General features: G+C 45.5%; 1 protein-coding gene and 1 long non-coding RNA gene across 2 annotated transcripts in view; one reads left to right on the top strand and one right to left on the bottom strand.

Annotated features, from left to right (window-relative positions):
- Positions 1-17,807, bottom strand: part of NOX1 (NADPH oxidase 1) — a 75,676-nt gene extending 57,869 nt beyond the window's left edge. The window contains exons 1-2 of the mRNA XM_085607733.1: positions 17,418-17,807; positions 441-536 (exon numbers count right to left, since the gene is read on the bottom strand). Of these exons, the coding sequence (XP_085463859.1) occupies positions 441-536; positions 17,418-17,462 (141 nt within the window). The 5' untranslated portion in view covers positions 17,463-17,807. The remainder of the gene's footprint in view (positions 1-440; positions 537-17,417) is intronic.
- The window catches only part of LOC146829095 (uncharacterized), a 157,768-nt gene extending 133,826 nt beyond the window's left edge, over positions 1-23,942 (top strand). Inside the window, exon 3 of the long non-coding RNA XR_014962191.1 lies at positions 23,891-23,942. This is a non-coding gene — a long non-coding RNA (uncharacterized LOC146829095). The remainder of the gene's footprint in view (positions 1-23,890) is intronic.
- The last annotated feature ends 1,690 nt before the right edge of the window (positions 23,943-25,632 follow it).

Here is a 25,632-nt window from a genome sequence, read left to right as displayed (position 1 = left end):
GGGTTCTGCAGCACTCTCCGCACCCCTGTTTCCAGCCCCCCCATGCTTTAAGGTGTGACACACAACATTTGGTGCATTGGCAGCTATGGAAAGGCTAACAGTTAAAGTCTGGTCACCGCCTGCTGAGAGATTCCCCTTAGTCATGCTAAGGACACACTGCACTCCTATTGGGAACCCCCCTCTCCATTTCCTCCCTCGATTTTTCTATCCTGCTTAATTTAACTCCTAGAGCCACCTATTGACTCACTCCAATCAGGCATGCAAAATTCATAGCCAAAGAAAAACAAACGGTCTGTGGTTTAAACGATAATGTGCAAAAACACACCCAATGTGAGAATAAAAACCACGAGTCTCTTCTCTGTCTTGCAAATCTGAGTTTTTAGCTGAAGAGAACTGGTTGTGATGTAATTGGCACAACCAGTTAAAGTAATGCCACTTACCCCAAGTAGCACCCTGGTGTAGGCGTATGACGGTCCTTTGTCATACACCAAATAAAAATGAACAAACAGGAAAATGTTCAGCCCCAGCCACGCCGCCTGCGAAAAGACAAAAAGGCAAAGAAGCTGATCAGGTAAAATAACAACGTTAACATGCCAAAGAGCAGGATTTTCTCACAAGAAATGCCATTGGTTCACGGCGTCAATATCCTTATTTTTCATTACATCACCAATGGCGCATGAATATTAACTCGAGTATTATATCAGTCAATGTAGCGAAATCCATGAAAATAGACACTTGAGGTCATCATTACCGTAACTGTGCGGCGGGCTATGTTATAGGGTCTCATTTTGCTGTAAGTGTTTTTAAAGTATGGAAGGCTGGATGGGTTTGTGTTTGCTGTAGGCAATGTTTGCTTCAATATCAGAGACCTCAACAGTGAAAACCGGCCCAGTAGACCACGAAACAGACCCACAAACAGCCAACAACCGGCCCACACAATGGTCTGTGAGACTAGCCCATCGGGCACTGCCCAATTGTCCTATAGCCCAGTACTAACTCCCCTGACCATAACAGATCTTGCTCTGTTGGTGCTGTAGATGTTGCTATACAATGTGAATCTTTAAATCCCTCATGAGCCTACAGTGCCATAAACATTTTGTAAAATAAATGACACATTTTCCCAGTTTCGGTGGAGGCCATCCTGATAAAAACACATCACTAACACAGTGATTGGTAATGCATTACATTTTGAAAAAGTGGTGAGCAGATGGAATTGTAAAATATCATCCTAACCAATCAAAAAATGTGTGTATTTTCTCTCCCACACGCTCCCACTCTTACACACACGCGCACAAACACACACACAGTCCATCTCACTCATCTCCCTTCACATCTTTTTTCGTGAGTTACTTTTATTATTGGCAGAGCTTATTCAGACCTTCGATTCTGCACATCAGAAAAATATGCCTCACAATAACGCACTGTATATATTCCACTTTCAACAAAAGTATGATTAATTACAGCAAATACAAGGAAGGAAAACCAATATTGCACATCACCCCAATGTTCACAACAGAGTACTCTTATATTGCCCCAAATATTAACAAAGAGACTCCTCCCTCCACCAAGTCGATTCCAGCTCCCCCATAATCTCTTTAATTCATTAGGTTTAAAAGACATTGGTGCATTCCGACATTCTAGCCCCTCAATTTTTAGCATGTTGAACCATCATTTTTCAAAAGGTAGGGGTCCCTTCCGACCGCCAGTTTTGGAGAATCATCGGCCTTGCTATCAGAGTAATTCAAAACAGTAGTTTCTTCTGCAGTGATATTACATTAGCTTCACATGGATACCCAAAACCGCTGTCTGTACACCCAGTACATAATCAAATTCTAATATATGTAGATAGTATTCCAGTATCTCGGCCCAAAACGGTTTTATTTTAGGACAGCTCCAGATGCTATGTGTCCAATTACCTCCGCCCCCCATTGAGCATCTAAAACAGCTATCTGAAATCTGGGGATTCATTTTATTCAAGAAAGCCAGTGTTCTATACAGCAGCCATTTTTGTGTAATATTGCATATGGCGAAAATGCGCCCCCTTTAGTTTTTTTATTTTTTATTTAAAAAAGACCTTTAAACTTTACGGTACACAGCAGAGCGCCTACAACCCTGCAGGCCGGCAGCGGAGGACACATTTGCAATTATGTCGGATCACACAGCCCTGTGCCGTCAACCCGGAGGTACGGCGGCGTTGAGGAATGCAAGCGTACCGAGAGGTAGAGAAGAATGTTGCAGGTCTCAGTTTCACACCGAACAACCACCAATTAAAGGCATGATGTCCTAGGAGGCATAAGGTGCCGAACAGTCCAATTCCCCCCCCCCCCCCAACCCCTGAAACACCGGTCAACACTGCGCTATCGTATGTGCCCTTGGCTCGGGCCAGCAACCCCCCCCTCCCTCCCAGCTCCCAAAGCAGCAATGACAGGTGTCTAGCCATCTCCGGGTTCTTCCTGCACAATGGAAGGAGGCTCGCAAATGCCCCCCCTAAAATCATTCCACTTGGACCACACCTCAACCCACTTGCGAGGGCACCCTCTCGCCACATATACTGTCCTTTCCTGCAGCATGCACCAGTCCATGTCGCCAGTCCAGTCTGACAGCCTCGGCGGAACAGCGCTGCCCCAGAGCCTGGCTATGTTCCTCTTTGCTATCATTTGCCCGAGTGTCACCCAGAGCCTCCCTTTTGGCGGCAGGTCAGATGGTTCCCATATATTGAGGAGGCACCTCTTGGCCTCCGGGCGAATCTCCACCTCCCACACCTCCTCCATATTCCGCACCACCCTCCTCCAGTACCTCTGAATCTTCGGGCAGTCCCACAGCACGTGAAAAAAGGTTCCATCGCCTCCACACCCCCTCCTACATAGCGTTGTGTCCGCCCTACCCATCATATGTAATCTCGTGCAAGAGATGTAGACTCTGTAGGATCTTCAATTGGATAAGCCGCAGTCGGGCCGATATCGCAACCTCACGTGGAGAAGCCAAAGCATGCAGCCACTCCTCGTCATCTATCTCTAACCCTTCAGCGACCCAATTTTCTTTAAGGGGAAGAAGCAAATCTGGGGGGTTATTAATACGTTTTTTGTAAGTGAGGGATATGGCGTGTTCCGCGAGGAGTCCATCCAGCAATCTATCTTCGAGCGGGGAGGCTGGTGGCAGTTTGACCTCCGGTGGGATATTTGCCTGTAAGGAGTGACGCACCTGCAAGTATCTAAAATATTCGGCATCTGCCAGCTCGTATGCGTCCTGCATTTGGGCGAACGTGCGGATCCCGGCAGGTCCCCAGATGTCTTTAATTTGAGAGATGCCGATCAGATCCCAATTGCGGAACCCTTTGGTGCGCCGCAGATTTCCCACCGCTTCTGAGGCCCACAGTGGCGTGGCCATCGTGAGGACTCCGGACCATCCGAGCTTCTTCTGGGCGATGTGCCACAGCTGCACCGAATGGAGTGTCGGGCCGGTGAGTCTGCGCACACCCAGTCTAGAGTACAGTGCTATTTCATAGTTCCCCCCGGGAAGCAGCCATCTATCCATGCCGTAAGCCGGGTCGTTCCTGTCCCCGTATGTCCCTTGGTTAATCGCGGACAGGTGGGCCGCCCAGTAGTATTTACGGATGTCGGGGAGAGCGATTCCACGTCGTACCACCCCAGCGTGAGTTTGGCCAGCGAGATTCGGGGCTGCCTGGCCCAGAGGAGGTCGCGCAGCGCAGCTTCGATTGCTAGGAAGTAACTGTTCGGAACCAGGTGTGGGTAGTTTTGTAGCGCGTAAAGAAACCGCGGGAGTGAAAGCATCTTAAATAAGGCTGCCCTGCCCAGCAATGACAGGGGCAGATGCTGCCAGGACTTCGCCTCCCTTTGAAGCCGGAGCAGCAGCGGCTTGAGATTGTGCTCGTGCAGAGCCTTATTAACAGTGATGTACACTCCGAGGTACTTAAACCCGTCCTCCGCCACCCGAATAGGGCAAGTGTCAGGGAGTCTGGGAGGGTCCCACGGAGGACGTAGAGATGCGATTTGGCCCAGTTGACTCGGAAGCCAGAATTGTGACCAAAACTATTTAGTATGTTCAGCGCCGCGATCAGTGACCCACGCGGCTTCGAGAGGTAAAGAAATATGTCATCGGCATAGAGGGATATCTTATCCTCCCACCCCTCCGCCCATGTTATGCCCTGCACGGTGGCAACCTGTCTTATCCAGGCCGCATGCGCCCCCTTTAGTGATGAAAAGTTCAACAAATTCATTTTATTCCAAGTCTCTACCGAGATCTCAAGGCCCTCCTTCGACTGCCGCCACTCCAGAACTTTCTGGAATACGTTGGTGCCCCTATTTTGTCTAAGGATAGTTATGTTTATAAGATTTTTATTGCGCCCGAATACCCTAGGGTGTCTCGGCGCATGCAGAACTTCCTGATAACAAAAAGACAACTGAGGGGATTACTGGTTAAATAGCCAAGTCTTCAGAAGCTTGCGGAACACCATGAGGGTGGGGGACATTTTTATAGACAATGGGAGGGTATTCCACAGCCTAGGAGTTGCTACCAAGAAGCGTCTGTCTCCCCATGTGGAAGTTCTGGTGCGTGGCACCGGGAGCAAGTGCGTAGAGGCTGAACGTAAGGTTCTTTTGGGAACATAGATTCGGAAAGCGTCCTTCAGGAACTTAGGTCCCGAGTCATGAATGGCTTTGTATGCAATGCATAGAGCCTTGAACTTTATCCGACTCTTTACTCTCAGCCAGTGCAGATGGTGTATCGCCGCAGAGGTAGGATGACGAAATGGAACGTTGAGCAGTAATCTGGCTGCCGCGTTCTGTACAGATTGCAGCTTAGCTAGCACCTGCTCCTGAGCATTGAGGAAGAGGCCATTGCCATAGTCCATTTTTGAAAAAACAAGGGTGGTAATTAAAGTTTTTCCTGCAGTTGAGGGAAGGTATGGCAGCAACTTCTTGATTTTTCTCAACATATAAAAGGAGGATGCCGCCACAGCGTTGACGTGATGCTTGAAAGAGAGTTTATTATCGAACATGATGCCGAGATTCCTGACCTTGGTTACTGGAGGGGGGGGGGGGGGGGGGGGGGGGGGGGGGGGGGAGGGACCCATATCGCTGGGCCACCAGGTCGAAGACCACTCAGGAGAAAGCCTTCCAAAGGTCAGCACCTCGGTTTTGTCCGAGTTCAATTTTAAACTGTTATCCGCCATCCATGAGCCAATGGCCATCATCACTTCTTGGAATTTAGCGGCCACTGCGGGACCATCTTTTTGAACAGACAGCACCAGTTGGGTGTCGTCAGCGTAGGTGGTTAGCCGCAGTCCGTGAGCTTTTATAACTCTCGCCAAGTCCGCCACATATATATTAAATAGTGTGGGGCTTATCGAGGATCCCTGAAGGACCCCTTAAGGGAGAGTGAAAGTGGGTGAGTAGAAATCACCCAATTTCACCGATTGTGTTCGGTTGGCCAGAAACCAAGCAATGAGATCTTTTGCGTGATGAGTTACCCCCAGGGATGTGACACGGTCGACCAATATGGAGTGGTCGACCATGTCGAAGGCGGCGGACAGATCAAGGAGCACCAGGATCGCGCCCACCCCCCCCCCTGATCCATGATGGTCCTGATTTCGTCGGAAGCCTTTATCAAGGCTGTTTCTGTGCCATGATATTTTCTGAACCCGAACTGAGTATCATCTAAAAGATTGTGATGGTCAATGAACTCAGATAGTTGCAGGTTCATAACGGACTCAAATATTTTGGCCGGAAAAGGTAGGCAAGCAATAGGCCTGTAGCTAGCTGAGTCAGTAGGATCTAGAGATGGTTTTTTCAATAATGGTTTGATTGCTGCCTTTTTCCAGACTTCCGGATAGATGCCAGATTGGAAGATGGAATTGCAGAGATCTGTTAGGGGAGGTGCTATGACCTCAGTGAGAGTATTCAATATCGCGGGGGGGACATGGGTCAAAAGGAGAACCAGACTTAATAGAGGTAACCAGCCTACTGATATGTTCAGTTGAAACCGGAAGAAAGTTGGTGAACTTGGGCGTATGAAAAAGGGAATTCGGGGCAGCAAAACGTAAAGGGAGGAAAAATGATGAGTAGATCCTGGAGACCTTAGAAAAAAAAAGAAACTGGCCAACGCATTACACAGAACTTGAGAGGGTTCCGTCGGAGGGCCTGTAGGGGGGTTGGACAGGATGTCAACTACCTGAAACAGCTTTTTGGCTGAATTTTGAGCGGATTCAATTTGGCCAGGAAAAAGATGCTTTTACATTTTACAATGGATTTTTTGTAAAGTGCTAGGGCGTCTTTATAAGTCTGCCTATCGACAAGATTATAGTGCTTTCGCCACCGCCTTTCCAAGTTCCTGCAGTGTTGATGCTGTAAACGGAGATAGTCTGTGAACCATGGAGCAGATGGTGATACCCTGTTCGAGATAAAAGTTTTAACTGGGACCACATGGTTCACTGCATCAGAAATCCATTCCTGGTATCTGCTGGACGCTACGCTGGGGTTAGGGGGAAGCCTCGTACCGGGAGTCTACTAGAGTCTGGGAAAGAAGTGAATAGTCCAGATTTTTCCAGGCTCTGGAGCTGATGGAAATGCGGGGCATGGGTTTGAAGAAATTGCGGTTATTAGCCTGGATGGTAAAGATTAAAGCGGAATGGTCCGACCATACCACAGGAATAACTGAAGATAGGGAGATCTTGGGGTTGTTGGTGAAAAGCCCGTCCAGCGTATGTCCAGCTTGATGTGTGGGGACATCCACCAGATGCGATAAACCGGCCACGTGAAGGTCAGCTATTAGTTGGGAAGTATCTTTATCCTCAAGGTCCTCTAAATGGAAATTAAAGTCACCTAGGATGGTAAAATCCGGATGGCTTATTGAGAGTTCTACAAATTCTTCCAGGGCCAGGAGGAAGCGCGCGTGAGGGCCTGGGGGGCGATATAACAAAATCCCTTTAAAGGCCTGATTGTGGTCGATTGAAATAATGAAAAGAAATGCTTCACAATCTGGTCGACTTAGAGGGTCAGTTTTGACTCTTAGGTTAGCTTTAAGAATTATGGCTAAGCCGCCTCCTCTCCCCGTAGTTCTGTCCTGTCTCACCACACACAAGCCCTCTGGGGTGGCTGAACAGAAATCCGGGCCCGAGGAGGCATCCCCAAGATTCAGTGATAAACAAGATATCAAGCTCCTGATTAGTAATAAATTCCCTTATTTCCCAGCAATGCCTCGGGAGAGAGCGGGCATTAATAAGTGCTACTCGGATATGGCGAAAGGGTCCTGGGCCAGTAGTGTGCTTTACAGGGTGGGACAGGGGAGAGCAAATTTGCAGCCTGGACATATGGTGGGTGCAGATATTAGACAAGTAGCAGGGGGTATACATAAGCACCGATCGCTAGGGGCTCCAGAGTTAAGATCCATCAGCTGGAAATGGGAATAGTGCAGCCTAGTGCTCTGGTGAGCCAGGTCTGCACGGCTAGGGGGAGCGGCCCTGGGCCTGGTGCAGACGGGCTCGCCTTTGGCGCGCCCGCGGCGCGTACGCGCCATTAGCTCCTGATATTGCCGATGCTACTAGTCACGTGAGGGGGGTGTGTCAGGAAGGAGCTGAGGCCTGTGACCTGCCCTGCAAAAATGGTACTAAAGGAGCATTGAACACAGCTCAGAGTGCAAGGAACAAAAGGTAAAAGCAATGCGACGATATTATTAAAACAGTATTAAACTTTCCACAGTACCAGTAAATCTCAAGGACTTTGTTAAAGGGAAGTCCGCTGTGCGCTTGCACCTCGGCTCCGGATATTGCCGATGCTACTAGTCACGTGAGGGGGGTGTGTCAACAAGGAGCTGAGGCCTGAGAGCTGAGTTACCCAATAACTAATAGACCTACATGTTCGAATCTAGACTATCAGATCTTCAATGAAATCCAGAATTGCCATGATTCTTCTGAGATCAAATTGGATTAAAAAGTGCCTTATATGGCTGAACGACGATTGCATCATCATTTTAGAGTGCCTAATGGTGGATTGAACTTCAGTCCAATCCTCCCGGGAGTTCAGATGAAAAACAAAAAAAATCCACAATACCGCGATAGCCATTACTTCCCCGTCTGGAAGCAGTTCTTTAGTCAATTAAGGGAAGATGGCCGATCTAAATATCCGTTAAACGGGTTGCCCCACTAATGGCCAGTATGTAATAGTGTTAATCAGCTGTTCGTTTCGTTTTAGGCACCAATGCAAGATCTTGTATAGGACTTTTTTTGGGTGATCTGGTAAGGCGTAGGAAATCCTCTACCTAATATTCCTGAAAAATTAGGAAATCCTGACACTCCTGCACTAGCACTTTAGCTTACAACATAGTGTGTGCTTCGCTATCTGTTTTTAACTAAAAAACCGATTTTATGCCCAATACTTTGTTGCTGCTATTGTTGTGATTTTAAATTGAATTTGAATTGAATTAACTCTGACTCCCCGGTCCACCGCAGCGTTAGGCTGATCGGTGTGGAGGGAACACAGAACGCTTTCACTTCCTGGTGGTGCCATTACGGGGCGGCTATTTTAGGGGGTTGACGCTCTAGTCTTCCATAAGCCCAATCTACTTACTTAACCTAGTGTCGCACCGCGCAGCGGCACGCGCAGTGGTAGCGCCATTGACGTGCCGAAGAGGCGCCAAAGAGAAGCCAGTCTGCGCCAGTCCGCGTCCAGACGCTGCCAGCTCCTGCCTCCATCTCCTATTGCCACCATGGTAGGCATCCGTATCACATACACCGCTACATTGCTGTATTCACTTCGACCCTCACCCAATGCCTTCCGTCAACATTCGGTTCTGCCTGTTAATTGTAAGGCGCGTTGTAAGACCTGTGACTGGAGCACAACGCCTCTAAACACACGGAAACATCCCCTTATACAGAACTGGAAGATGTTTCTTCTTAACTGCCGCTCCCTGCCAAAACATCACACTGAACTGGCCATGTTGATAGAAGAACTTAAACCTGAGGCCTTGTTTTTGACTGAGACTTGGCTTCAGCTAGATATCGATCCTACTATCACATGGGCTATCCCCCAAGGCTATACTTGTAAGCGACTGGATCGTAAGACAGGCAGAGGTGGAGGGCTGGCCATTATCTATAGGGACAACTTTAGATGTCGTATCACCCCAGCCTTCACGCCAGCCTGTGAGATCCTACACTTCACTCTGGAATTCTCCCCCTCTATTACCTTTTCGGGTCTGTTAGCCTATCGACCACCGGGTCCCCTTAGTAATTTTGTCTCCAATATAACGGACTTAGCCGCCAACTTAGTGCTGTCGTCGGCTAATTTAACTCTGTTAGGCGACCTAAATTTGCACTTAGATGACCCACTTGATTCAGTGGCCAACAGTCTACGATCTAATCTGCTGGCCATCGACCTGCGTCAGAAAGGCTTTCAACCGACGCATGTTAGGGGCCATCTCCTAGACCATATTTTTAGTAATCTAGAGAGCCTAACTTCCGAAACACCTGTACCTTTACCCTGGACCGATAATTTTTTAGTACACTTCGTATGGTCCACTAGCAACCCTCCTGTTCCACAAACCTACAATAAGCATTGGGGAAGAAAATGGACTTCACTCCCACTTGCTAAATGGAAATCGGCTCTTATTGAACAGCCACCTCTGGAGGTATCGAATCCGGTCATAGCCACCATCAATTTCGACAACTGGATCTCCAGTACTCTTGACTCAGTCCTTCCAAAGGAATCCCTGCAACTAATAAATAGATCCAAAGTCGCTCCTTGGTACTCGCCTGCCCTTAGGACTAAGAAACAACTGTCGCAAATTAGAGAGAGCCTGGAGACAAGAATATTCGCATTTAAAAAAAGTGGAGTATCGAGCTGCTATAAAGCTCTACAAAAACGAAATCAAATCTGCCCAAGCACAATTTTATGAATCTGAAATCCATTTAGCTGCTAATTCCCCTAAGGAAATTTTCAAGATAGCTAAATCTCTAATCTCTCTTCCTCCCTCCGAGCGCCAGTCACCTGACGGCGCAAAAACCCGCTGTAATAATTTAGCCACTTTCTTTTCCCAGAAGATTATCCATCTATTCCTCATTTTCCTCAGGATGTGATGACTCGACGCCCACCACTACAATGGATTCCAATGCCGTGATCCCGGGTTTATTGGACAAATTTCCGCTCCTAGACTCCACCTTATTGGATGGCATAATCCTTAAAGTCACCTCGGGATCCCTAACGACCCAGCACCTCCTCAGACCCTCACTAGAGCCATTGACATCATTCGTCCTGCTATTCTCGGTGTCCTTAATGCTTCCATTATCTCGAACTCTGTTCCAGCCCCTTGGAAGTGTGCGATGGTGCGGGCCTTGTTGAAAAAGCCCACCTTAGATCAAAATAATCTAGCCAACTTCCGCCCTATCGCCCTATCTCCCTACTCCCTTGGATGAGTAAACTACTTGAGAGGCACATTAACAACATTTTAGTAGACTATCTAGAATCTAACAATCTACTAAGTGCTTCCCAGACGGGCTTCCGCCCCCAGCACGGTACCGAAACCGCTCTTATAGCAGTAACAGAAGAGACAAGAGCCGTGCTGGACCAGGGAGGAAAAGCAGCCATCATTCTACTCGACCTCAGTGCCGCGTTCGACACTGTTAACCATGCAATTCTATTACATCGCTTGAAGGGCATGGGCGTGTCGGGCGCGGCCCTGGAATGGCTGACCTTCCTGGATGAGCGTTTTTTCCAGGTATTTGAGGGCGAGATGGTCTCTTCTAAGCAACCACTCAGCTGTGGGGTTCCGCAGGGCTCGTCCCTGAGCCCCACCCTTTTTAATATCTACATGCAACCTCTAGCAAACATAGTTCAGCCCTTTGGTGTGCGTATTGTCACCTACGCAGACGACACCCAACTGGTGGTCTCCTTGGACCACACTGAGGGGTCGTCCAACACCTTAGGTCTATGCCTAGAGGCCGTTGCTGAGTGGATGCATTCTTCCTGTCTGAAACGTAATGGAGAGAAGACAGAGATCATGCTATTAGGCAACCCTCCATCCTCCACACTGGCTTCCATTAGGCCTACATGTCTTGGCTCTCCCCCCCTCCCCAAACCCCAGATAAAGAGCCTTGGTGTCTGGCTTGATAGTGCGCTAGATTTCTCAGTTCAAGCTAACAAAACTGCCTCCACTTGTGTAGGGCTAATGAAAATGCTTCGCAAAGTCCTTCCTCTACTTCCTTTTCAGGCCAGGAGAGTTAGGATCCAGGCTCTGATCCTCTCCCGCCTTGATTACGGGAATGCTTTATACTTGGGTGCTCCCGCAACAGTGATCAATAGGCTCCAAGTTACCCAAAACTGTGCCGCCCGACTTTTGTTCAACATCCCCCGCTGGCAGTCAGCCAAGAAAGCTCTTAAGGAGCTGCACTGGCTTCCGATGGCTGCCAGAGCACAGTTTAAGGCCATGTGCATTGTGCACAAATCTTTTAATCAAACTGGCCCTGCCATTCTGTCTCCCTTTGTGGTGCCCTACGTCCCTTCCAGATCCCTCCGTTCCGGTTCACTGCACCTAGCAACTATAACAAAGGTCACAAAAGCTCGATGGGGTGGCCGTTCCTTCTCTCACACTGCTGCCAGACTCTGGAACTCCCTTCCCCAGGACATGAGACAGATCAACAATCGGCTGGCATTTAGGAAAGCCCTAAAAACGCATTTGTTCGCCAAAACGTGTTAATGCATCTTGGAGCCGTCATAGGACTCTGCTTAAAGCGTGACGAGGCCTCCGGGCAGTTACGCGCTATATAAATAAAATTTTTCATTTCATTTCATAAAAATAAAAAATCATCCATCGTTTGAGACTCATTGGAGCTTAAAAAGTCTATAACAATGTGCAAAATTCAGAAAATAGGCTTTTAGATCGGGCAGAGCGAGGCCTCCGTTCTTCCCAGGCCTTTACAGAGTGCCTATCGCCAATCTATGTGTTTTGTTAGACCAGATAAAAGCAGAAAACCTTCCCCTCGATCTCTTTAAAGAACTTTATCTTAAAAGCACAAGGGACAGCGGCGAATAAAAAAATTTAACAAAGGTAAAACTGACAATGCAATACGCTCATTATTGAAATTGGTAGATTGACCCATCTCGAAAAGAGTGCCTTATTTTACTAATCAGGGGGTAATCTTTTAATGTGCATAACTGGTTAATATCCTCTGTTGTGTATATCCCCAAGTATTGCTTTGGATTGGAATTAACTAGAGGGTGGGCACATAGAATTGTAAAATGTTATCCTACCCAAGTAAATTAGATGTGTATTTTCTCTCCTACACCTTATCTGCCTGTCTCATCCATCCATTCTCTCTCTCTCTCTCCCCCCCCCCCCCCCATCTCGCTCCCGTTCTCTCTCTTCAAAACTTGAGTATTTCTTCTCTTTCTATTTTGAAAGTTGTATTAAGTATGACGAATCTGTAAAATGCATTCTGTTGGTTCTTCCTGAACCTCCCAAGTTACCGTGCACTAGTACAGTCATGTAAAACTGAAACAAATAGAAAAACACATTGGGGCATATTTATAATTTTTTTTCCATACAGCGCAACACAGCAAGCCACCTTGCTGTGCTGTGTGAAAGGTACAGGGCAGAAATGTGCATTATAATGTTAAATACAGGACATTCCTGTCCTCTCCTAGCAATGGCACACTTTTGGTTGCCTAGCACCAACATAGGCACCCTTGCATCATGTTGCAAGGGTGCCGGCATTGTAGGCAGGATTGTTTTTGTGCAGGAAGCGACACCTTCCTGCAGAAAAACAATTCTGAGAGGCATTCTCCCTCTTTCAATGTGTGCTGAGAAGGCATTACACATAGAAAGAGGAATAATAAAGTTATTTCTCCTGGTTACACCTCACCTGGGGAGGTGTTGCATTGTGGCGCATTCCCAGATCTACTACTTTCCTTTAGGTTTGTCAACCATGCAGAGCCTTGCAAGGTTGCCTTGCTTGGCTTGATAAATCTCACTTGGGGATTGTGTCGTCTGTGCTCCCTGTTGCTGCACAAAATATGCCTCATTGGACCAGCAGTGTGTTTCTTAAGAATAAGTGCCTACAATCAAGATACTAAGTAGGAAAATAAAGATGGTGGGAGGGGCAAACTGCCAGTAAAAGACCGAAAACGCAAGCAACGCAAAAAAAAAAAAAAAAAGAACTTTGTGGCTTTGACAGCAACGCCGCAAAAAGTATCAAGAGCGTATTAAGAAAACCGTATGAAAGACAATTGCTGCTTTTGCTCATATGTGGGTTTGCAAAGAGAAATGAAAGAAAAATTGAGTAAAGCATTTCTTCCAAAGCATATATATCAAGCGCAATCCAAGTTACAAAACAAACCACCTGCAGTGGGTTCACAAGTAATCACTTGATCTATGTTTCCTTCACTTTCAATCACATAAAAAAGTAGCTACCAGGCTGCATACCTCTTTCGCCACCAAACACATAGGGGCAGCACTCTCAGACTGGAATGCTGGGTGTGGATTGTGGCTGGTGGGTTGGCGCAGGGATGGCTTTGGTGGTGCTTCTGGATTTCTCTGCCTTGCACCAAGGGGTATTCCCCATGGTGCCATTCAGTGGATTTCTCTACCTTGCACCAATTGGGTATTCCCCATGGTGCCATTCAGTGGCAGTAAGCTAAACCAGGAGAATGTCATTGTCGTGAGGCAGTGGTGAGTGTGGGTGGAGGGGTGGCTTTTGAGCTTTAAAGTTTTGGGAATTAGACGCGGTCACAGTTCTGCAATTCCGTCCTTGCTCTTTATTGCCTAATCTGGCAAACACGTGTTTCGCAACTAGGTTAGATTGCTTCTTTAGGGCCACATGGTCACAAAATAGTCACTTATTAATTTATGCAAATATGCATGTATCAATTACAAAGGAGGCACTAAGTCTATTACGCAAACCACTACGCTCTTAGGAGGGCTAATGAATGCCAGAATCGAAAGAAACTAGAGCAACTAATTTAAGTGACTATTTTGTGAAAACACGTGGCCATCTAACTGTGAAACACGTATTGCCAGATTTCGTAATAACGGGCTGAATCTGAGAACTGGGCCCTCGTCTAATTGTTTTGACCATTCTTACTTGGAACAACATTTACACCCAGCAAAAGGCAGGTAAAGGGGTCCCCAGTTTTTGAATGCAGGACAGATGCCCACAATTCTGGCCCTTATGGTGCCATCCCTGGGGGGTTCTTGGTTCCTGGGCCAGGTCATATAGGGACTGACTCAACATTTTAGGTGTGCAAGGGCCAGAGGCGCAACTAGAGCCAAATTTCGGGGGGGGGGGGCTGAGCAAAAATTTCGGGGGGGGGGGGCTGAACTTTAAGCAATTGGCAGAGTGGAGCTGCAGGGGCTCTTAGATGGGGTGAAACAACAGCAAGGCCTCATTAACATGCAAATGGTCTTTTAAAGACCTGTGAAGTGCTCGGGTGCGGCTGCTTTTTTGCCCAGGAAGGTCTCATCCCGGGCTGCCACACACGACGGGGGGGGGGGGGGGGGGGGGGCTGAAGCCCTTGGAGTCCAATGGGTGTTGCGCGCCTGGCAAGGGCTGTATGGGCACTCACTGGTAAAAATGATGTGGCTGATATTGCAGGCCCTTTGCAAAACCAGCCCCCAGTAACAAAAACTGTGCCCTAGGGGTCCAAAACCAGCCCCCCACCCTGGCAGCCCATGGGGAAACGTCTGGTGTCAGCTATGGCAAGTCCGGCCCTGTGGACGATGGCAAGGGATAATCAAATACATTTGTCAAAATCCCCCCCCCCCCCCACCAGGGCCCCAACACCCCACCACTCTCACCTGCACGGGCTGCTGTTGTGCACGGTCCATGCAGGTAACAGTGGAGGGGGGGCGGGGTTCCGACAGACAACGGTGAGGGAAAATTAATTTTCCCTCTGCATCGTCCCTCGAAATCCCATCCAACGTCGCCACACCACTGTAACCGATAGATGGTTATTGGTATTCGCCTGAATGACTCATTTTATTGACCTCGGAAGGCTGAGAGATTCAAACTTATGAGGTCAAACATACCTACAGCGGATGCAAAATTCTGTTGAGCCACCAGACCCAGGTCACTGTGCCGTGTGCTCAAAGCATGAACAGCAACTTCAACTCATTGTATGCAGTGTTTTTTATAAGCAAGCACTTGGATGGAAAGTTTGCATACAAGTAATTTTGTAGAACATGTAAACTGAATTATCTTGCGGTGTCATCACCAACCCACTCAGGTGGCATACGTGTGAGCTTCCAGCTCTCTGCAGTGGGTGCATTGACCAGCTGAGTATCTTACCAGAGAGGGAGGCGTTTTTCAATGTGTCAATGGAATGCGTTGAATCAAGATTGCTTTTAAGATTGATGAGAGTGAGGGCTAGTGCATAATTCACTTCAGGGCGGAGGTCACTTGAGAGCTCTGTCGATGCCCCAGTAGTGAGTCAGCAGCTGTCAGAGGCTTTGAGATATCACCCTGATACAGGCGTGCAACACCCATTGCACTCACAGGGCTTCAGCCCCCCCCGTCGCGTGTGGCAGCCCGGGATGAGACAGCTTCCCGGCGCACACACAGCCGCACCCGAGCACTTCACAGGTCTGTAAAAGACCCTTTGCATGTTAATGAGGCCTCGCTGTTTCACCCCTTCTAAGAGCCCCTGCAGCTCCACTCTGCCTACGGCTTAAAAGACTCAGCCCCCCCCCCCCCCAATTTTTTCTTAGCCCCAATCCCCCCCCCCCCCCCCGAAATGTATCTCTAGTTGCGCCTCTGCCCTGATAGAATGGTTCGTTCCAGTGAGAAGGGGTTACCGTCAGTCCCTCCTATTCCACGATCTATCTGTGGAGGAAGAGTTTCTCCTCTGTGGCCCCAAGCTCTGGAACAAATTACCTTTGTCTGTTAGAACCTGTCCTGACTACAGTAAATTTAGGAAAGCACTAAAAACGTCCGTTTTAGATTTGGTTTCAGCCCATTTGTGCTGAATGTGCGGCGAGATACTCCGGTAGGGGTGATTAGTGCACGTTATCAAATCATTCAGCACAAGGTGCAGGTCAGAATAGACGTGCGTTGCGTGAGCTCTGTGGATAACTGGGTCCTGCAGCAGCGGTCCATGCTGCAGGTAGAGATGAAGGCGTACTTTGGGAGATCCGGTATGACGGCCCGTGAGGCAATTCAGGCTAGAGGGCGGCGTGAGAGCTTCGCGATGGTGTCCTTATTGCTGCCGGGTGCAGGCTGAGATAGGAAGATGCGTCACTGGGGACAGCATTGCACCGGGCACGCCAGAGGCCAGGTGAGCACGCGCTGCTCCGTCCAACATGGAGACCCCTGCTGTCCCAGAACCCGTGCCACGCGCAGCTCAGTGAATGCGCTGAACGGGCAATAGTGGAGTCACAAGTGTCCACATAGTTGATCTAGGTTTGACAACCACCATGTACATGTGTGTAATACTCAGTGTGCTTTGAGTAGTTAATCTATTCTAAAACAAATATATTTACCAGCTAAATAGATTTCTTAGGAATTATACTATGGAAAGGTTGAAATTAATATACACTACATATTGAACCACACTGAAGGTGTCATTTGCAGACACGACTCTCCCCTAAATTCACTGGGTCCCACCCACAACTCTATTTCCAGCCCACTTAACGAGGACTGAAAAGCACCCCCATCCCACAAAACGTCCTTATAAAGTTACGCCTCTACCAGGATCAGAGTTTAAGTGGGCCGGGTCTCGCCGGTGCTGAACACCAGAAGTTTTTTAAAAGGGGCCTCGAAACGGGTCTCTTTCGGGCTCTGTTAAAGGCGGTCCGGACTGCAGTGACAGCTGTCTGCGGTCACTGCAGTCCGGAAAAAAGTGCCAGGGCCCAAAACAGAGCCCGATAGAAACGTTATGAGACGGTAAGCACATCGATGTGCGCCTGCTCACTTCTCACCAGTGGAGAATTTGCGGCATGACGTCATGCCAGGTGAGGTTGTAGGGGGAAAGGAAATCCTTTAAAGAGTAATTTTCTTTTTGGGTTCCTCTTCTCTTATTGAAACGCAAGAGCAGCAACATTGTTGTTGTGTCACCAGGGCTTTAAGTGGAAGCTTTTTAAATATTATACACAAGCCATAGTTGCTGCTTATTTATCTCATGCAACTAACAACCATTGGCAAAGCCAATAGTCCTGACTGGTTGTATGTATGATGTTACTTGTTGTATCAATCTGGATGCAATGATAGAAACAGCAAAAAACAAGTCGGGCGGCACACTTCTGGTACACACAGATTTTTAGTGGACGTGTTTTTAAGCGACGCCCCTAATTACATTGGCCACGCCCCTTCATCCCATTTAAAGTCCTTACCAGGATCACCCAGTAATAAAAATGATATATTAGCGAAATCAATGCTCCTTCACAAAACAACAAAAAGTACATTAAAACACAATACTTACAAGAACTACAGCCGAGAACCAGTGGTTGACCACCCTGTTGCCCATCCTCGCGTCTTCGGAGGGGGAGCTGCGGTGGGCGCTGCAGGGGAGTTCTTTCTTCTATGGCCTTGCTTGTGTGATGGTCGCGTCCACGCCGGGTGTCCACGCTGCTGTCCGCTTGTTTCCGCTTCTGCCGCGCGCACACCGGGCCGTGTCTTCAGATTCCACCTGCGCTTGATTGTCTGAGTTCCGTGTCCCGCGCGCAGACCGGGCCGTGTGTTCAGATTCCACCTGCGCTTGATTGTCTGAGTTCCGTGTCCCGCACCTGCCTTTATATCCTGGCGCCCAGCCTGTCCGCGCACACCGCCTCAATAGCTGCTCACCTAATGCAATCCCGACGAACAGTGCCCTGCCCTCACAGGTGGGAAGGGGTTTTCCTCTATCTCTCTTACAGGAAACAAACCCTGTTATTTCCCATTGCTCAATTGTAAAAAAAAAAACACAACCTGTCCGTGTCACACTCGTTCACGGTGCAGGCAGAGCAGGCGAGTGCTGAAGTCACACTAAAGGATGAACATAGTAACAGAAAGGAATGTCATGACAACGTATACTTATAATTAGAATGGCAGAAATATTTAATTATTTACAATGCATTGGGTTTGTTGTTCCTTGAAGACTGACCCAGAGGGCTTCCGTTGCATTCAATGGGGGATACATTAAGCACAGCTGCTACTCGACTGTTTGAAATTGCAGGGGAGCTGCGGTGGGAGCAGCGTGGCAATGTATGATGGTCTTTGAAGGCTGACTGACACCACTAAGAGGAGCGAAAACACCACCACAAACTTGACATTCGGTTCAGATCGGTCTATGCCAGAGTGCGGCTGTTTGATTTTGAAAGCTGTAGTACGGAGTGCTTGTGGTGACTACATTTGTCAGCAGTGGGCGTTCAGTATGTCAGAATGATAATGCTTGCAGGTACACTGACTGAGCTGAACGCCCACTGCTGACAAGTGCGGTGCCCAGGAAGCAGGGCACAAGTCCTAAAAAAAAACAGAAGTGGGGGGGACTAACCAGGTTAGGCATTATGCAAGTGAAATCATGAGGCGTGCCATCACAGCGCATTATGTCACGATGCATAACTTTGCATGTGACATCACAGGAAGTGACATCACAAGAAGTGACATCAGATATTAAGACCTCACACATATGTTTATCAGGTATACCATGAGTACATTTAAACGCATTATGAGATTTAACAAATTAGATTTGGCATTGGGGTTGTGCCAAAAACATGGCGTAATCCTGACGCAAAATCTGGACCTCAACTAATACATTTTTTTAAAACCTTGCCACAAAGAAATTGGCAAAAAGGAGAAGCATGGTAGTAGATCTGTTATGCTTAATTGGTTGCAAAGTCTACATTTTAAAATATTTGATTGTGTTAAGGCATCTGCTGTGAAGGTGCACAGCAAATCTCAGGGTATATTATTAATGATGAGATATCTTTGGTGGTTAATGCACTTTATGGAGAGATTTGTGTAGAGAAGGTAAATGTGCCTCCTGCATAGCACATCATCTAACTCGCAGATAAAAGGTTATTATTTTATGTAGATAATAAAGTGGGTCACTGCTTTTAACACAGAGAACATTTTGTTACCTGCAGTTCATAAATTCTAATCCTTCTAAAAGACCAAAGTGAGGTATGAAGGACATGTGACTCCTAAGCCTTGTAACCCTCGCTGTCTCATGTAACTCATCTTGTATATTGATTTACACATGTGCATGATTTAGTCAATGTATAATGTGTATGTTATGTAAAGAGCTCTGACACCCTGCATTGGGTTACATAGCGCTATAAAATAAATAAAATAGCGCTATTGAAATTGTTATTTGTGTAAATACAGGGACAGACCAACACCCCTGACATTCTTACAAATCATGCATCTATTATGTTCAGGGACTGAACAAAGGCAAACGCTGCCTCTCTTAAGTACTTGTGAAGAAATAACAAGCTGTGTGCCTTTGTTTCCCCTCTGTGACATTTACATTTAAGTGTGCGGTTCCATGCCGCCTCCAGTCAGGATATTCAAACAAAAGGAGGCCTCATGGCCCCTTAACTTCGGCCCAGCTGGAGGTGAAAAAAAGCTCCCTCGCTGCCTGCACGCCGTTGCTGGGAATCGAAAGCAGACAACGTGCAGGCGCTGCTGATCATGTCCTGGTGTCTGAAAATTACACCAGGGCAAGTTCAGCATATTTCTGTGGGTCCAAACTTCTTGGCAGGGGACAGCGTCCACCCTGTGAAAAGATTGGGTTGACGCTGTGTACCTGTGTGTACCCCCGACTTGTGCCCTGCCCGGAGTCATGAGTTCAAAACCTGGCAAACCAGGCTCTGGCTTTTATCCTTTCAAGCTCGTTCCATAGAGTATCATACTAACTTTACAGCACATAGGATTACCAGGAGGATTATATGTAGTGCTATATTTAAAAAAAACATTTTTACTTGCAGAAATCGTGTGCAGCCTGATTTATTTACATAGCTTATGTTGCAATGTTTTGGGCCCGCCCTCTTACCATAAGTCCTCCAGTGAACCTTTTTATCCGACTGAGAGGTGAGGAGAGTTAACATTACAACAATCAGTTTCAATTAACAGTGTAACCCATTTGGCTACACAATAAGGATCAAGAATCAGTATCTAAGGTTAAGGAGTTTTATTACAAATTAGCCATCAAGTTAAGGTACACAAATGTCAGCACCATGCTATAAAGATACAGAATAACCACTTGGAAACCCAACCTCCTAAAGAAGTTTAAGCAAAGCAGTATCAAGCAAACAAGAAGTTCAGTCACAGCAATGCAAAAGATTAACATTAAAAGCTGGTGCTCGGAGCAGAGTTTGCTATCCTCTCTTCTGTACATGAGTTAATCTAGAATAGTTTAAGTTAAAGTCCAAACTAAGAGGATGGTTCATTAGTGTAAGGAATCTCAAAATTCAGGAACTGCAGACTAATAGAAAAATCTAGGTAAGTACAAGTGAGAAACATGATTTAAAGGAAGGTAATGAAGTAAGGGAAGGTATCGGCATTTCAGAAGCTCGGTCAAAAGCCTTCTAGGGTCAGGAGAATTTGAAGTTTCTAGCCTAGGCCACACTCAGCAACAATCAAAGGGAATAAGCACAGAGGGCTAAACCTCTTAAACAACAAGAAAAAGTGCTCTCTCTTCGAACAGTATAGACTCCAGTTATTCAACACAAAATCATTCAGGTAACACCCCTCTGTTCGCACTATCAGGGTTCCATTGTCCTTTTTCCATTCTCACATTGTTAACTGAAACATCCGCAAACTATCCCACACTGGACATGGGAACATCGCCTTTGCACCACCAAACCCATATGGTAACATTGCCGAATAGGACTCTTCAATTAATGTTCTGGCCCTTCATGTTGTTTCGTCAAGGTCTTCTTCTCAGGATCTCTCTCTATCAGATCTCTCTCTATCACCAATACAGTGTTGTATCTATTCTCAAACGAACAATATGCATGACTACCTGCAATGGAAAAGTCATTTCAGCAGAAACAGAAAACATTTTATGCAGAATGGAAAGAAGGCCTAGTAAGGGCAAGTTAAAATATTTTAAATCAATGGTGCACATTTAATATGAGTGTGCACATATAAACACAAATTAATAGAACTTGTCAGCACATTTGATTGATGTTGCGAGTGGCATACAGTAAATCTTTTCATAATAATCATGTGTAAGTATGCCTAAGAACTACTTGTTATAATGAAATATAGGTGTAACCTGAGTGCACACGTAAACCCATTATCATTTCTAATGTAATCAACATATTATGTATTACATATATATAATTCTACTTATGTGAGGATGTTTTCTATTCACCTAAACAATACATTTTGTTTAGTGTGTTAAGGCACACAGTTAGGTATGAATTCTCTGATGCTATGAGCGCAAAGTAAGTGGTTTTATTTCTTTTTTATTTTAAGTTAACATATCCCATCATATGTCGAGTTCCCCGACCCCCACCCCGTCCCCCGCTCTTACCTGTTGGGGCTGCCACTGGCTAAGTGCATGTTTAGGTTATGTATTTTTGACGTTAAAAGGTGGGGGCAAAATTAAGTTGTACCACTTACCTGATTAAAAAACCCATTTCATGTTACAAGAACACGGATCCATGTGTTCCATTCATGTTGATAATTTTCACAGAAGTAAAACTGGATTGGAGACAAACCCATCACCACAGCAGACAGGACATAGGAGGAGTGTGACTAGGCCCAAAGACCTACTGCAGTTCATCATTCACATACACTTATGTATAACTTCACTCAGTCACAAACGTCACCTTGTCACTTTATTCCCTTTATCTTTATGTCTCTGATGCCATTGATGATTATTGAACCTGACAGCCCTAGATGATTTAGAAAAACACATTTTATGTCAAATCATTTCTTGCAGGGGGGCGTGGTCTCGCGCCGCATGAAGATGGTGGCTTGTCATTAGGCTCCGCTCGAACGCGGAGCTTTCCTCAGGAATGCCGCCTGCTTTCTGACTGCGATGGTCTACCAATGCAGGAATTTTGTTTGTGAAGGGTCGGAGCGACGATTGAGGCCGCTCCGACCACTCTCTCTACTTTCTTCGAGCCAGCGGCAGCGGCGGTGATTTCGTCTCATCGAGATGTGAGCGGCGCCCACCATTTTGTACTGGTCGCTCACATATTTCGCTCACATATTTCAACCAGCTGTGAGGTAATCTGGCATTTTTATATTATAAACGCGCGGCAACGGTCTTTTTTTTTTTCTTTCTCTTTTCTATATATCTACTTGAAGAATGGCAAAAGACTTCCAAATCTCTACCTGCATTATTAATGCTGACTACAATATGCCCTGCAACAGCTGGTGATCCTATTTCTCTTCACCTCAAGTTTCACCATGTACACCTTACTCTGTAGCTAAATATGGATATTCTTTAAAGATGCTGATATTTGCATTTTTTTTTTCTGATCCTCTGACTTTTATATTCAGCAAGTGCCTGCTTTAATCTTTTATTACATTCCTGTCATACCTCCCAGCCTCTTGATATCTTGGTATTTGACTTAATAAATGCCACGTTGTTTTTCTTATGGATGCCTGTCAACTACTCTTAGCGTGCTGACGGAGGGGGACGCACTTCTTTTTTCTTTTTTCTACTACACATATTTTCTTTTTTGGTATCTTTTTCTCTGGAGCCTCATTGATTAGTGATGTGCCTTTATTAGGCACATGGGCAGACTGAAATCTTTATTAAAAATCTCTTCTCGGCCTCCACATCATTTCAAGATGGCTAACGAAGCTCCAATTTCGGTCAGAGCCTCGTCTTCAGGTACCAAAACCAAGAGAGGCAAAAATGATCCTCCCTTACCCATATTATCCTCTCAAAACCCTGTTCTTGACACTATTTTGGATGAGGTGAGGGGTCTTAAGTCTTTCATGATCACGACTAACGAGAAGCTTCAACAAATAGAGGATAGATGGATTAATATGGAAGCTAAGGTGTTAGATATGGAGCAACGTATCAGTGATGTACATGATGTAGCTACTAAAATCCCGATTTTGGAACAGGAAATTCAATGTCTCAAGCTTCACACTGAGGACCTTGAAAATCGTGATAGACACAACAACCTACGTCTTTATGGTCTGCCAGAAAATCTTGAAGGTCCGGATATACTTCTCTTTCTAAAAAAAGTTTTGCCAGAACTTTTAGACCTGTCACCTGAACCTTCATTTAATATTCAACGAGCTCATAGACTTGGTCGTATTCAACCTCATGCTTCCAAACCTAGAGGAATCATAATGTTGTTTTTGGAATTTACTTATTTAATGCGAGTTCTTTCTGCAGCCAAAGCAAAACATCACCTTAAATGGTCGGATCACAACATCTTCAAATCACAAGACTTGTCTAACGCTACAAATGCAAGAAGAAAGGAATTTCTGACTCTCCTTCCTCAAATGAGACAATTGAATATTCGTTATGGTATTCTCCATCCTTGTCTGTGTAAAATTACTCACGAAGGCTCCACACGTTCTTTTGATGACCCTCTTAAACTGAGGTCTTTTCTCCAGAACCTTTCTACAACTTCTGCTACTGGTTCCTCCTACCGTCCTTAACATTCTTGTTTCTTTTATTTATTTTATTTACTATGGCTGTTCATAACTCTACTATTTTTTATTTTTCTTTCTGTTGTTTCATCTTTCGTCTGTGCTGTCACGCCCCATGCATCAGTTACTGTTGCTTTCTTTTAGATCTGGATATCTTTCCTTGATCTATCTTCTCTTTCTTTAATTTCCATTCCCTTTTTCTTTTTTCTCTTTTCCGTTTTTTCTTTTGATATGTTTCTTCTACTTGATAATATTCTACTCGTTGCATGTGTCCACTAGTACTGTTTGTTGTTGTTTAGCTTATTTTTTCTACTCATCTCATATGTGGTTTGTTTTTCTTTTTAGTCGTATCCCTGAAGTGTATCATCTCTTTACATGTATTTCCCCCCGTCCCTCCATCATGTGTAATTTTGTCACATGGAATGTTCGTGGTCTTGGAAACCCCGTTAAAAGACAGAAGGTACTTTCTCATTTATCCAAACTAAACTCTCAGGTATCTTTTATTCAAGAAACACATTGTACTGAAGCAGAATCGCTTAAGTTAAAAAGACAGTGGGTGGGTCAAGTTGTTTACTCCCCTGCTTCTAGTAAAAAAGGGGGTATTGCTATATTGATTCATAAGTCATTGTCTGTACAAATTTTATCTACGCAAAGTGATGCTGATGGACGATGGGTAATGGCCAAGGTTGTTGTACAAGGCAGGGATATGGTCTTATTGAATATTTATGGTCCGGTTAGACCAGATCCTACATTTTGGCATAACATTAAGCTTTTACTTTCCTCCATTGAATGTTCTAATATTATTATTGCTGGTGATTTTAACCAATGGATTGACCCCTTTTCTGACAGACAATCTAAGTGCAAGTTTCATCCAGATAAATCCCACAAAGCTTTCCAATTGGCCATTGCCTCTCGTCCATTGCCTCTCGTCCATTGTATGATGTTTGGAAGACTTGCAACCCTGACTCTCTCGAGTTTACTTTTTTTTCTAATGTTAATCAAACACTGTCCAGGATTGATTATATTTTAGTTAGTAAACCCTACTTCCATCTATTCAATCATCGGCGATTGGGTCTATTTTCATCTTTGATCATGCACCAGTCCTTACTGTGTTGGATCTTTCCTTAAGCTCCCCAAATTCAGCCGCTGGAAGCTTAATAACATTTTATTATCGGATACTACTTTCATTACAGAAGCCACTGCATTTATTAATGAATTTTTCATGTTTAACAATCCCCTAGAAACCTCTATTTCCAATAATTGGGATGCCTTTAAGGCCTCTTTTCGAGCCTTTACCATTCCATATGTTGCAAAAAAAAAGAATATTGCTCGAAATAAATATGCAGCTCTACTACGACAGCTTAAATTATTGGAACATAATTATTTCACTTCCAAATCATCTTCGGTACTTCATGAGTTGATTAAGGCCAAATCTGAACTTAACAAACTTGCAACAGTAGATGCCTGCAATATCCTCCTTAAAATTAAATCTAAATATCATGGTGGCCAAAATAAAGCTGGTAAGATGTTAGCCAACTACTTGAAAATCAAATCTGAATGAAAAATATTGGACCCATCTTAAATGAATCCACTAAACGCTTAGCGTCCTCAGATGAAGATATTGCTAATATTTTTCATGAATATTATAAATCACTCTACTCTGATGACACAAATCCTTCTAATCAAAATTTAGATACTTTTATTATGGGCCTTCCATCCCCTTCATCCCTACCCGATGAATTTAACTCATTAGAGGGTGTGGTTACTGCCCAAGAGATAACTAATGTCATCAAATCTTTAAAAACATCAAAAGCACCAGAGCCAGATGGCCACTCGCTTGAATTCTATTCTACTTTTGCATCCATTTTTGTTCCCAAACTTTTGACACTTTTCAATTCTTTTATTGATGATGCTAAGGCCTCTGAATCTTTTATGGATGCCTTAATAATTCTCATTCCTAAACCTGACAAAGATCATTCCCTTTGTAAAAATTACCGCCCTATATCATTAATCAACTATGATTGTAAAATATTTGCTCAGATTCTTGCTTCTTGTCTTGAAAGTCTTATTCCATTATTGGTTAAGAC

The sequence above is a fragment of the Triturus cristatus genome, chromosome 5_2, assembly GCF_964204655.1.
Source record: "Triturus cristatus chromosome 5_2, aTriCri1.1, whole genome shotgun sequence".
Lineage (NCBI taxonomy): Eukaryota > Metazoa > Chordata > Amphibia > Caudata > Salamandridae > Triturus > Triturus cristatus.
Note: the sequence above shows the minus strand (reverse complement) of the source record. Positions and strands in the feature narration are given on the sequence as shown.